The following is a 12,397-nucleotide window of genomic DNA, read 5'->3' on the forward strand; positions in this document are numbered from 1 at the left end:
ATCCCTTCCGTATGGGGAGCATTGCGAGGCATCTGTTGAGAGAGAGAGAGGGGAAGGAAGGGTAATGGTGAGGCCTTATGGGTGCAGCGAGGTTGGTAAGGATTTCACTAAGACCCTGGATTATGGTGATAATTTGGCTTTCAAGCATGGTGAGCCACTGCCCAGTCTCTGTCAGTGTGGGTGTTCTGTGCTGTAAAGTTAAACCTGGGGGTGGGGGGGGAGTCTACTGTTGTTATGTTGCCCTTTAGTGGGTGAGGTGTCCATGTAGGATCTAGGCGGGGGTGGTGGTACATGGAGGCGCTGGGCATGTTGTGGCGTGGATGTTAAATAGCATGAGGGACTGGGGAGGGGGTTGGGAGTCACGTACTGTGTGTTGAGGTTGTTCAAAGTCGGTTGGGAGGGAAGGAGGGCGGGGGTCGGGAGAAGGAGGTTGCCGAAGGGGGGGTAGAGGGGTTTTGTTTTCTTTGGTAGTATTGGAGGTGGTGTCTCGTGGCGGGAGGCAGGTGTTATTACTAGGGTGCACCGGGATGGTGGGTGAGTTCTGTTGGCGGGTCGGGTTCTTCAGGGAGAGGAGGATGGGTGGGCAGGGGAGGATGGCGGGGGAGGGGGAAGTCCGGAGGGATGGGCAGAGTTTCAAAGATTTCTTTTTTTTATTTTTTATTTAATAGATATCGGGTGTATACAAAAATAATGTTCCAATTAAAACAGATGTTCCAATGCAATACCAATCAATCTACAAAAAATGTAATAACAGTTCATCATAAAAATCCATAAATACATTAATACACCATGATTAAATATGGGTCAGAATTTATCCGAGGAATAAAAGAGCAGGGTATCAATCAATTACTAGATTCTAGCATCCCTCCAGCTCGAAAGGGGGACCCACATTTTTTGCCCCAGCTCCCTCATCCTTCTACCCCTGCGGGAGTACAAGGACGCTTCCATATTGTGGATGCCAAGCAATCTTGATAGCCTCATCTGGAAAAAGGGTGCCGAGGAATCCTTTCACTGTGCAGCCACAAGTATTTTTAAAACTAACATACAAATAAAAACAAAAGCTTCCTCCTCCTTTTTCAATCTTAACTTCGAATCCATTCCAAATATCATCAATAGCGGGGATAGGGTGATCTTAATCCCTAGCAGCCCCTCCCAGAATTTTTCAATCTCCGCGCCAAGTTTGTTCAGTGCATTGCATTCGTAAAACATGTGCACTAAATTTGCCAGCCCTAAGGAACACCGTGGGCACCTATGGTCATCTCTTTTCCCCCACTCAAACAGCTTGGCTGGAGTAAAATATAGCTTATACAGCGTCTTATAATGTTGTGCCCTAAGGTTCGATGAGCGGAATAGATTACTAACCATCTGCAGCGCTCTATCCAAATCCACATCTGGGTCCCCTAACTTCAGCGCCCCGAAGCCTCCACCTTCTCCATATCGTCTTGCAGTGTATCAGATAGAGCCCCATATATCGTGCCGATCCTGGTACCACCCCCTAGAACATAATCGATCTTCTTGATTCTTCCACCTGGGTTAATCCGGGGTCTGATGGACATTAGGGTATGGAATATTTGCATGTACTTAAAACTATGTTTACCCTCAACCCCAAATTTCTGTTGGAGCTCCATAACGCTCATCAAGGCAGCGCCTTCCCAAAAATCCCCTATTCTGCTAATTCCTTGCAATTCCCAAGCAACCCACCCTCCATCACTACTCAGATGAGGAAAGAGTTTGACTTCCAGAGCGATGTATAATAATTATATTTCGGAATTCCTAGCGCCTTTCTGACCACTTTCCACACCCCTCAAACACTATCCAACACCTTATATCTTTTTTATTATAGTATCAGCAGTCAGTATTACGGAGCAAGAACCCTACTGTTTCTTTCCCCAACAACAATTCATAAATATAGGGGGGATAGGTACTTACAGATTGGCTATTAGGATAACCAAAGGTGTTGTCCACAAGTATCGCCATTTGGCTAAACAGAGAGGCCGCTACGTAATACCTAATATTCGGTGCCCCCAAACCTCCTCTTTCTTGCAGCAACGACAAATATTTTAGAGATCTTCTTATCTTTCCATACTGCCATAAAAAATTGCTAAATGCTGATTCGATAGATTTTAACACATTTTCCCCCACCATAAGCGGGATCGATCGAAAAAGATACAGCAATTTCGGAAGCATGGTCATTTTTAAGACATTAATTCTCCCTATTAATGAAAGATGGATGACATCTATCCTCTTTAGCTCCGATATAATTGAGTCAACCAACGGCTCATAATTTTCTTTAATTATAGACTCCATTGAAGAGCTGATTCTAACTCCCAAGTAGATTGCCGAGTCTGTATATCTACCATCCCGCTTTGCGATGTTATTTGAGCAGACTATCTGGGTCTTTTTTTCATTAAGTAGCTACCCGTAACAACAACCAAACTCTGAGGTATTTGCCTTCAGAGCAGACATAGCAGTGTGAGGATCTGTAGTTATAACTGGTATGTCATCCGCATAGGCTAACACTTTTGTTTTGAATCCATTCTGTACCACTGCTTTAATGTCCCTACACCCCAGAATCTTTCTTCTTAACGGATCTATATATAGGGCAAATAAAATTGGGGAACAAGTGCACCCTTGACGGGTCCCCCGGGAGATGAAAATTCTGTCCTAGCCACCACCCATTAACTGAACTCTAGCATATGGGTTGGTATACATTGCCTTAATTATTTTAGGGCCTAAGCCCCTCCGTTCCAATATCCCCCGTAAATACATCCAGGTGACGCAGTCAATTGCTTTTTCGGCATCGAGAAGGATCATGGCGATCCGACCCCCGAGGCAGCAAGTGCATCAAACAGCGTGAAAGCACGCCTTATATGGTCCTTTGTTCCCTGACCCAGGATAAACCCATGCTGCCAAGGGGAGACCAAACCACCAATGACCCCTCCCAGCCTATTAGCCAAGACCTTCAAATAGATTTTAGTGTCTGCATTTGAGGGATATTGGACGGTACGACCCGGGGTCCTCCTTAACTTTACCCTTTTTATGGAAGATTATGATATTCGTTTCTTTCCATGAGTCTGGAATTACACCAGAACATGAAATACCACTAAATAGGTCCAATAATATTGAGGCCAGAACTTCCTGCAGACACTTATACACTTCAGCTGGTTTATTATTTGGCCCAGCGGCCTTGCCAGCTGGTGAGTTCTGCAGTGACACTACCACTTCATTCAATTCAATGTCCCTATCTAATATATTCCTCTCTTCATAAGTCAGAGGGTGTCCACAGTCCTCAAATGCTAAACTGAGGGGATCTGCCCTAGTCTCCTCTTGATACAGTTTTTGGTAGAATTCCATGAATATCCTTCTGATGTCTTCTGGTTCTGTATATTCTTGATTATTAACCTGTATTCTACCCATCAGATTTTTGCTAAACCCCTGCCTAATCCTCAATGCTAATAGCTTACCAGCCTGTTCCCCAGTCTCGTACATTCTTCCCTTATGTACCTGGTAGTCATCAGCGCTTTTCTGAGCATCCACCTTATAAATTTCTGCCTTAAGAGCTAGAATCTTGCATAGGCTTTCATTTGCATCTTTCCCCTCGGCGATATCTCTTACATGTTGTTCCTCTCCCAATACTAGTTGAGCCACTATCGTCTCGTGTACTTCCGGAGCTTTTTTTCCTTTGGCTAGCAGAATAACTGATTACCTACCCTCTTAATGCTGCCTTGAAGGCGTCCCAAATGAAGTTACGAGGAGCACTATACCTATTCATATCGAAATAGCCCTGGGTCCAGTTCTTAATATGGTTCACAAATTCAGGGTCTAGTAATAGTCTCCTCTCAAACGTCCACCTATTAGGGGGGGGGGTTTACTACATTCACCATCTCGTATTCTAGAATCAATGGGCTGTGGTCTGATATTACCTTCGGCATTTTACGAATCCCTATCCTTCCTGCCTCAGTACGTGAGATGAAAAAATAATCCAGTTTGGTGTATTTTTTGTAGGGGCATGAAAAATGAGTAAAACCTGGATTCAATGGTTCCTTAAACCCCCAAACATCCAGCAAACTGTGCATGTTAATTAAGGTGGATAAAGCTCTAAACACCTTAGGTTTACGCCCTGCATACAACACATTATTATCTCCACTAGTAAAATTTGCAGATATATTAAGGTCCCCGCAGACTATAAGAGGATATGGCCAATTCAATAATTCCAGCTCCAGTTTATCAAATAGGTCAGGTTCGCCCTGATTGGACCCATAAACTGTACACAATGTGATCCCTATCTTAAGTTCGACTATAGCCCGCCTCCCCCAAGCATCTGATATAGAACGTTTACATCCACCCAGATTATTTTTAACCAGTATGGCAACCCCCCTGACCATGGATGTTTGTGTAGAGCACCCCACAAGATCGAAACCCTTAATGTTTAACAGATGTTTCTTGGACCAGGGCAAATTCGTTTCCTGAATGCATAGGACGTCCAAACGGTTCATGTCTGCAAAATGTCCTAGTTTCTGCCTTTTAAACCCGTCATTCAGACCCCCTACATTTAAAGAGCAGATCCTAAGTTTTCTCATCATTCCTTTGCTCAAGAGATGACCCTCCATACATTGGAACTGTGACAGTAACACACCTAATCTATTGCTTTTTTTCTCTTTTTACCCCCAACTGCCCACCCAACCCGCCCCCGAAAGTGCCCACAACCAACCCCCTCCCATCCAGTGACCCACCACCCACCCCCGCCTGAAAGCTGCCTACCCCTCCCTGACAGCGCTCAGACCTAAGTCTGTGTATGTGATGTACGTGGTGCTAGAAGGTAGCATGTCCTAAAACACAACACAACACAAGCTTCTGAGCCGTGTGGCTGAGGGAAAAGAAAGCAACTCCTTCTATATAAAGAATATAGTCACCTAATGTGCAGCCCCACTAACACTTTCTCTTCCCCATTTTCGACAGCTCATCATGGCTCAAAGTTTAAACTAACATCCTAACCATTTATCACCTCCCCCACAGCTCTTATTAACAATTCAAACCATTATCATAGCCACACCATATTATTTGTCCAGTGAGTCCAGATACTCCTTTGCCTTAATCTCGGAGGTGCAGTAATGAGTGGTCCCCTGGTTAATGATTTTTAGCTGAGCAGGATTAACCAGATATGCCTGGATTTTTTTATCCTGAAACGGCTTCAGCATCTGCCTTTATCTCCAACGCCTCTCTACCGTTGTAAGGCAGAAGTCCGGCCTCACGAAAAACAAAACCTCTCTGCTTGATCTCCTGGCGTCGGGTCTAGCTTATTCTGATATAGACTGCCTCAAGAGGAAGTTTCCAAAGAAGACCAGAATGGCCCGAGGTTTGTCACCTTCCTTTACCGGTGTACGCTGTTTAAAGGGGATGCGATGGGCCCTTTGAATTTCAGACGACCAGTTCCATTCGGACAATTCTGGAAAAGCTACTAAAAAAAGACTGATTACATAGTTCCTGGTGTCGGACCCCTCTAAACCTTCCTGTACCCCCAGAACTCTTAAATTATTTCTTCTTAGCCTATTTTCGGCCTCTTCCAACTTCCATTGTATGTCCTTGATCTGGAGATGATGGGCCTCCACCATCGTAACTGCTTTGTCCACATCAGTTTCGGCACCCTTTCCTCCAGGTTTGCAACTCTTTCCCCCATATTCGAAAATGCCTTTGATAGTTTTCTAACCACGCCCTGCATTTTCCTCATCCCAGCCTGCATTTTTCTGCTATCTTGGCGTGCCTCATCCCTGTGGGCAAGTATAGCCTGATGGATTGTCTCGAGCGTAGGGGGATCTTCGGGTCTCAACTGGGAGGTTGATTTATCACAGGAGCCTGAAAGTGAGGTGGTCGCAGAATATTCCCATGAGAGACCTTTTCTCCCCTTATTTTCCCTTCCCATTTGGCCTGGCACTTTTTTAGTAGCTGAAAATAATTCCTTCTCGCTCTCCTCCAAGTCTGATTCCAGGCTACTAGCTCTCTGCGAAGTACTTAAAACATCTTCAGACCACTCAGCTTCCTCCGTCAAGGAAAAAAAACAGTCACTTGGTTCCCTCTCCTCTTCCAAGCTGTTTTTATCCTCCAGCGAACAATTGTCTTCTAGTTCACCAGATACTTTTTGACTGTCTATATGGTTCACGACCTCTTGAGTTACTGGCATACTGATAGACTCTGGTGCTGGATTAGTACGGATCTCACCCCCCTCAACACTCTTATTATTATTTCATTGTTAATGGGTGGGATATTCACATGTCTGTTTTTTACACCCTGGCTGGTTACAGGACTCTGTTCCTGGAGTGCCACTCGCCCCCTAGCCCCCCCCACCCCCCAACCCCCTTCAATAGCATCAGGCAAACCCGTACCCGACAAGTTCTCTTTGACCCGAGTTGCCTGAGCTGCTTTGATTAATTCTTCGGGGTTCCCCGCAATATCCATCCGAACTCCCACTCCGCTTCCAACACCGTCACCAGCGTTTTCAGCCGACAAACTCACAGCACCGATACTCACTGTGGCTGCTGATTCTCTTCCTCGCTGCAGCAGGTCTACGACCGAAGGTCCAGCCGGCTTGTTTCTCGTGGTACCTGCATTCGAGGATCCGCCCTTCCCTCTCCTTATCTCCATCGGGTGTGCTTTTTGTGCCTGTTCACGAGAGTTTTCGGTGGGGGCCGGGCCGCTCTCACCAGAGGGGAGAGAAGCCTCGCTTCGCGCTCTGCGAGCAGCTGCCGCTTTGGCTGCCGCTCCACTCTGCACTGCCTTCGGAGCCATGACGGAATCCTTCCTCATACGGAGGAACAGCAGGTGTCGCAGGTAAGACTCCACACAGCGTCTCAACAAAGTGGCAATTCCGAGATTTTGAAGCCGGGGGCCTTTACGGCAAGGCAGCATACGTGGGGGTGGGGGGGCAGGGCAGAGACAAGGTCCGACGCGAGGAGATGCACTCTGTTCTTCAAACCCGCACCAGCCACATCGGACCGCTACCGCCTAGCTCCGCTAGCGTCCACCTATGCGGGCGCCATCTTGCTCTCCGAGTTTCAAAGATTTCTAGGTTGTCATTGTTGGCTTGTATGAGGACTGTGCTATTGGAGTAGATGGTCGCAATGGAGTTCACATTTCGCCTAGTGAGGTTAGGGGCAGAGAAATTCAGTTTGCGGGTGAGGGACATGTTAGTCATTCTAGAGATATTGAGTTGTGATCTGAGGATGGAGTTCCATGTTTTGGGTCTTTCCGTGTGGAAGATGAGATCCATTTTTACTTGTCCTTTGGAGGCGCAGTGATTGATGTCCACGAATAGTGATTCAGGAGGTTGTCTGATCAGTTTTTGTTTAAAGATTATTTTTTTTGCTTTGGGTGAGAGGTTAGGGGAAAAGCTGATCGCGAAGGAGTTCAGGCCGTGCGTTTTTTAGTGGTTCGTAGAGGCGGGGTTGGAGTGGGCTGATGTGGCGTATGCATGGTGACTAAGTGGGACGGGGCAGGTACCCTATGAGGAAGGCTAGAGTTTCCAGAGCCGTCCGTAGAGGGGAAAGTGTGAGTAGTATAGAGATTTCGTGCTGTTGCTCTAGGGCTGGTTGTTGACGCTCCAGAGCATAAAGCTCAGGATGACTTCTAGGAGGTCGTAGAAAGGCAAGGTATCTACAGACGGGGCAGCTACAGCCTTTGCAACTACAGCAGTTCAGCAGGAATGCATTCTCATCTGTGTACTCGGTAGCGAGTAAGCAAATGGGTGTTGTATGGATCGTTGATGGGGATAAGCCATTGTAATGTGGCGGTGCAAGATGGCCGCCTCATTTGTATCTGTTCTTAGAGCCGGATAGATAGTCCTATAACTCATAAAAGTAGCTGGGCCAGCAGAAGCGTAGTCCTATTTCCTTTTCTATGTGTGAAGTGCTTGTTTTGTCTTAGACCAATTCCTCTGTTGAATTCTTCCAGGGCAGCTCGGTGTCTCTTCCTGTCAGATAGCTGGCTGAAAGTAGACCTTTATACCATGATATGGCAGTGGCCGCCATTTTGCCCTACCTCTGTGCAAACTGCTGATTGTCTGCACAGCTGGAAAGGGGATCCCAACTTGAGATCCTCACTTGTTCTTCATAATCTAAGTACAGTCTCAGGAGTATTGCCTATGTCTTGTACTGGCTCACTTTTCTTTTTCTTAGCCTCACTCTGATCCCCCTCTCTCTATAACTGTTTCAGCTCTCTTTCATGCTCGTTATATCCCCCTGAGTCTTGATGATGGTCCCAAAATTTGTATTGATATCTAAAAGCCTTTGATTTTAAAATCATGGAGCCTATATGATTGAGAGCCTGCTGTAACGGGCCGTGCTGTTCCTTTGTTTGTTGATACGCATGTTGATCACAATTTATCATTTGAGTGTATCACCTTTATAGAGAGCACCAAGCACATTTAATTTCCACAAATATTCAGTGTGCCTCTGTGTCTTGAAATTATTTTTCAACAACCTCTTTGAATACATTTTATTCATCATTCGGTTCTTTGCATTTAAAGTATTGTTATTAGGGACCAGTGTGATTTTTGTTGTTATAGTTATTACTCCAAGTCCCGAGTGATTCTTCAGTCTCCCTTGTTGAAATATTGCACCCGGGCCTCACAATCGCCACTTGCATGTTTGGAGATTGAGCGGCAACATCAACCACATTCGACCTTCATCCGGAGATGGTTGATGACATCTTGGCAGTTAGGGGTCCCTTGATTAAACCTGTACATGCCTTCTGTTGTGACAAATTTGTGGGTTGGTGAAGGACTCTGCTGATAGACCCCCTACAGACGAAGTTATTCAACATTTTGTTGTTTCTTTTTTACCCTTACCCAGCAAAGTTTTACTTTGGGCACAGTTAAAGGGACTTTTTGTTTTTTGCAGTTGCCAGTTCAGCCTTCATTGTTTAAGTTTCCAGTTAAGCGCTTTTAGAAAAAAGAATTATAATTGGGGCACATTTGTTTCCTTTGTTGTGCCACAGTTGGACCTTCACCTGGTTCTTACATTCTTGATGTGCACTCCCTTCAGTTGATACACAGCTGCCTCTAGTGGCTTCTCACCCTCAAGACATTCTTCCTTGTCACCATTACATTGGCACAGCAGATGAATGCACTTGAAGCTCTCTGTGTCAAACCCCTGTGCATAGCATACTTCCCAGGCAAACAGGTATTGCAGAAACAATTATCTTATTTGCCTAAAGTTGTGACGTCATTCAACGTTGGTCAGTATATCATCCAACTGAAGTTCTATGCTCTGCTTCATCCTCCTAGGAAGGAGTAGAGACCCCCATCTCTTTAACCCCAAAAGTGCATTGAGCTTTTTCATAAATCGCTCCAAAGAACCCCGGTTGGGCTACCACTTTGTTTGAGGGGGTCCTATGGAGCGAAAAAGGGCAAGGCTGTACAGAAGAGAAATATATCCTGCTGATTGTACTCTGTATTAACGTCTGCTACGCATTGGCCAAAAAGAAGCCCTCAGAAAGACTGCATGCTCATTCAGCCATGGCCAAAGCTACTACTAATGCATTGGTATGTGGAATCCCTTTCCTGGACATCTCCCAGGCAGCTATGTAAGCATCCCTTCATATGTTCTCGAAGCACTTATTGTCCAGACGATCAGGTTCCCTGAGACAGGCATTTTGCTCACTCAGTCTTGCAGGACTTTCTGATTTGAGTATATTTACAGCCCTCCCTGAATTGGGACTGCTTTGGTATCTAATTGATAAGTGTGAAATCTGTGGCTGGAAGTCTCTATCAGAAGAACAAGTTACTTTCGGTAGGGCTCTTTCTGGTAGAGACTCTAGATGCAAATTCCTCACCGACCCTCCCATGCTCCACATTCTGTGATTAGGCTTGATCCATTCATAGGATCCCAAGTCTAGGAATCTGCACCCTGGTCACACTAATTTGCTTTTACTTTGCATCAGGGGGTGCAGACACACTCGAGGGCTGGGGCACCTATGTTGGTTCGGCATGTCATTGCGGAGTTGTACGGCGCCTGGTGCACAGAGGTACTGCTGAAAAGTTTCTGGATCTAATCTGATGCCTGAGGATTATTCGGGGTCTGAGTAATGTGTGTCCAGATAGCCATACCTCAAAAAGCATTACTGGAGGTAAGTAACTTGCTCTTTAAGTGGGTTTGTTTGATTTACAACAGGTTGTGGTTTAAATGCTGTTGTAATGTTCTTTCAGAAATTAAATTAAATTGAATCAGTTCCATTTCCTTTTCTCTTTTTAGGTCCTTGGAGTGTCAATGTTTTAATACCAATTAAGCAGTTGGATCTGTGGTGAAATCGTTTTCTAAGTGAAGAGATAATTTTTAAATACAAAGTTGTGGTAGAAACAGTGAAATCCTGTACAGTTTTTCTCTAAGGAGAATATGACATGCTTACCAAGATTAAGTGCATTGAGGGGCAGTTTTGTTTGCCTGAAAAAATGAAATGTAAAGGACAAGTAAACAACTGGAGGATGAGCTACATGCATTTTGTTTTTAAATTTTAGCTATTTATGTACAATCAGGTTTTTGAAATCAAGTATTTTCCCACTTTGTTTTTCTTCGGTCAAAGGATGTTTTGAAGTACATAGTACAGAGCTGAAACTACGATAAACTTGTTTCCAGAGTACTAACTATTCAAGACCTTTAATGGACTTCTGATTACATCAGGAAGATAAACCGATTAATGGATTGCATTTCGATCAGTGAGAAACTGGCAGTTATGAAAATAGATGCTCAACGTTTACGCTGGACTATTATATATGGAAGTAAAACTTTCAAGCTGAACGTTGGATTTCTTCTGAGGAACTTTGAAACCATTTTCATAACCAGGAGCTTCTACATTAGCAGTCTTAAGGATGTCCAGAATCTGGAACTGCAAGGAAGTGTCAAAATCATCCAAGCTTGCCTAGTAGTAACCCTGAAAGTTTGCTTGTCCTTTAAGAAAAAAATGTAATGTTGTGAAATTCCTTCCAGTAGTGCCACTGTATTTTGTCTCCAAATAAAAGAAGCTTATTGTAGAATGTTTGCAGAAAAATTCTAAACAAAAATTATACAGCTTAATAGAGTGTGGGAATAGGGATCTAAATTTTAAATAAAATTATATATATATATATAAATTGGTGCTGATTTTATAATTGCGCAGTTTGTTTAGTTTTTTCTTACTTTTGAATTCCAACTTAAAATGAGATCTCAGAAATATATTGAAATTTAACAATGTTTGAAAGTTAAAAGTGTGAAAATGTCATGCTTTTAAATGATTTCTAAAATTTGTATTTTATATTGTTTTATCTATATGTCTTTGCAAGCAGTCTTCAGGTAAATATCATATTTGCAGGTTACAGTACATTTCTTCTGTATGTAAATTAGTTTTAATAATAAAACAGACACTGTAATATTCTTTTAAAGCTAAGCTTTAAACATAGTTTTGTCCTTTCTCAAATAACATAGTCCAAGTTTTGCCATTTCATCATCCTCAATCTGCAATGCCTAGGCAGCTAAACAGCATTTTAAAGAAAAAGAAAATAACTTATATTATTACATGTGTATATTTTATGTCCATTGTTTATCATTTCTAAAAAAAAAATAATCATTCCATGCCTTACAATGCTTGCAATAAGCACATTTCTCTATTTCTCGGACAAACATCTGGCTGGGGTAGCCAAATTACACGTTATTATGTGATTATTTCTTTCCAAGTCATTGGGTTACATTAAACCGCATCTACATACGTCATCTTGCGTAATGTTTTCAAATCTGAGAGTACTTACTGCCTATTTACTTTTTCACACCACTGCAATTAATGGAACTGCTGAGGACTTTGTACATACGATTTTAAACTAAGTTGAGTTTTCGTACTCTTAAATGAGTATTTCTTTGTGAAAGCAGTTCTTACAGCTTGTTTCAGCCAGCTAAAATGTTTTATATATTACCCTTAACCTATTGTCCTCCACATTCTATTGTCCTATTTACTGTTTTCTGATTTGTATTTATGTCTTGAGACAGTAACTTTTTGAATAAAAAGAAAATACAGTACATTGTATGTTCAGTTTTTCTGAATTCAAAACATGGACGGTGGCACAAATCTGATCATGTGAACTGCAGTTTAAACTGTGCCTCAGGTTGCCTTGGCATATACGTTTTTCCAGCAAGTAGTTTGTTTTCAGATGTATTTTATAACGTCATGTGATTATTCTGGTTCAACCCTGGTTGGGAGTAATAACTAATGCCATATTAACATTTTCAGTAAAACATTCCCTATTGTAATTGCCTAAAGGATAAATCTCAATGTTACTGATTAATATGTTCAAAAATGGATGCAGCTGTCGGTTTTGGTGGAAGCCAATGGTTTGGTTGCCAATAAAAATGAAATACCTCCCATAATTATTCCTTGAAAG

At 43.2% G+C, this 12,397-nt stretch overlaps 1 protein-coding gene across 3 annotated transcripts in view; it reads left to right on the forward strand.

Annotated features, from left to right (window-relative positions):
* The window catches only part of STAG2 (STAG2 cohesin complex component), a 1,493,174-nt gene extending 1,482,055 nt beyond the window's left edge, over positions 1 to 11,119 (forward strand). For all 3 annotated transcript variants that reach the window (XM_078688751.1, XM_078688750.1, XM_078688752.1), the window contains one exon: positions 10,245 to 11,119. In XM_078688751.1, coding sequence (XP_078544877.1) covers positions 10,245 to 10,268 — 24 coding nt within the window. In that variant the 3' untranslated portion in view covers positions 10,269 to 11,119. The remainder of the gene's footprint in view (positions 1 to 10,244) is intronic.
* The last annotated feature ends 1,278 nt before the right edge of the window (positions 11,120 to 12,397 follow it).

Source organism: Lissotriton helveticus, chromosome 4_1 (assembly GCF_964261635.1).
Source record: "Lissotriton helveticus chromosome 4_1, aLisHel1.1, whole genome shotgun sequence".
NCBI classification, from domain to species: Eukaryota; Metazoa; Chordata; class Amphibia; order Caudata; family Salamandridae; genus Lissotriton; species Lissotriton helveticus.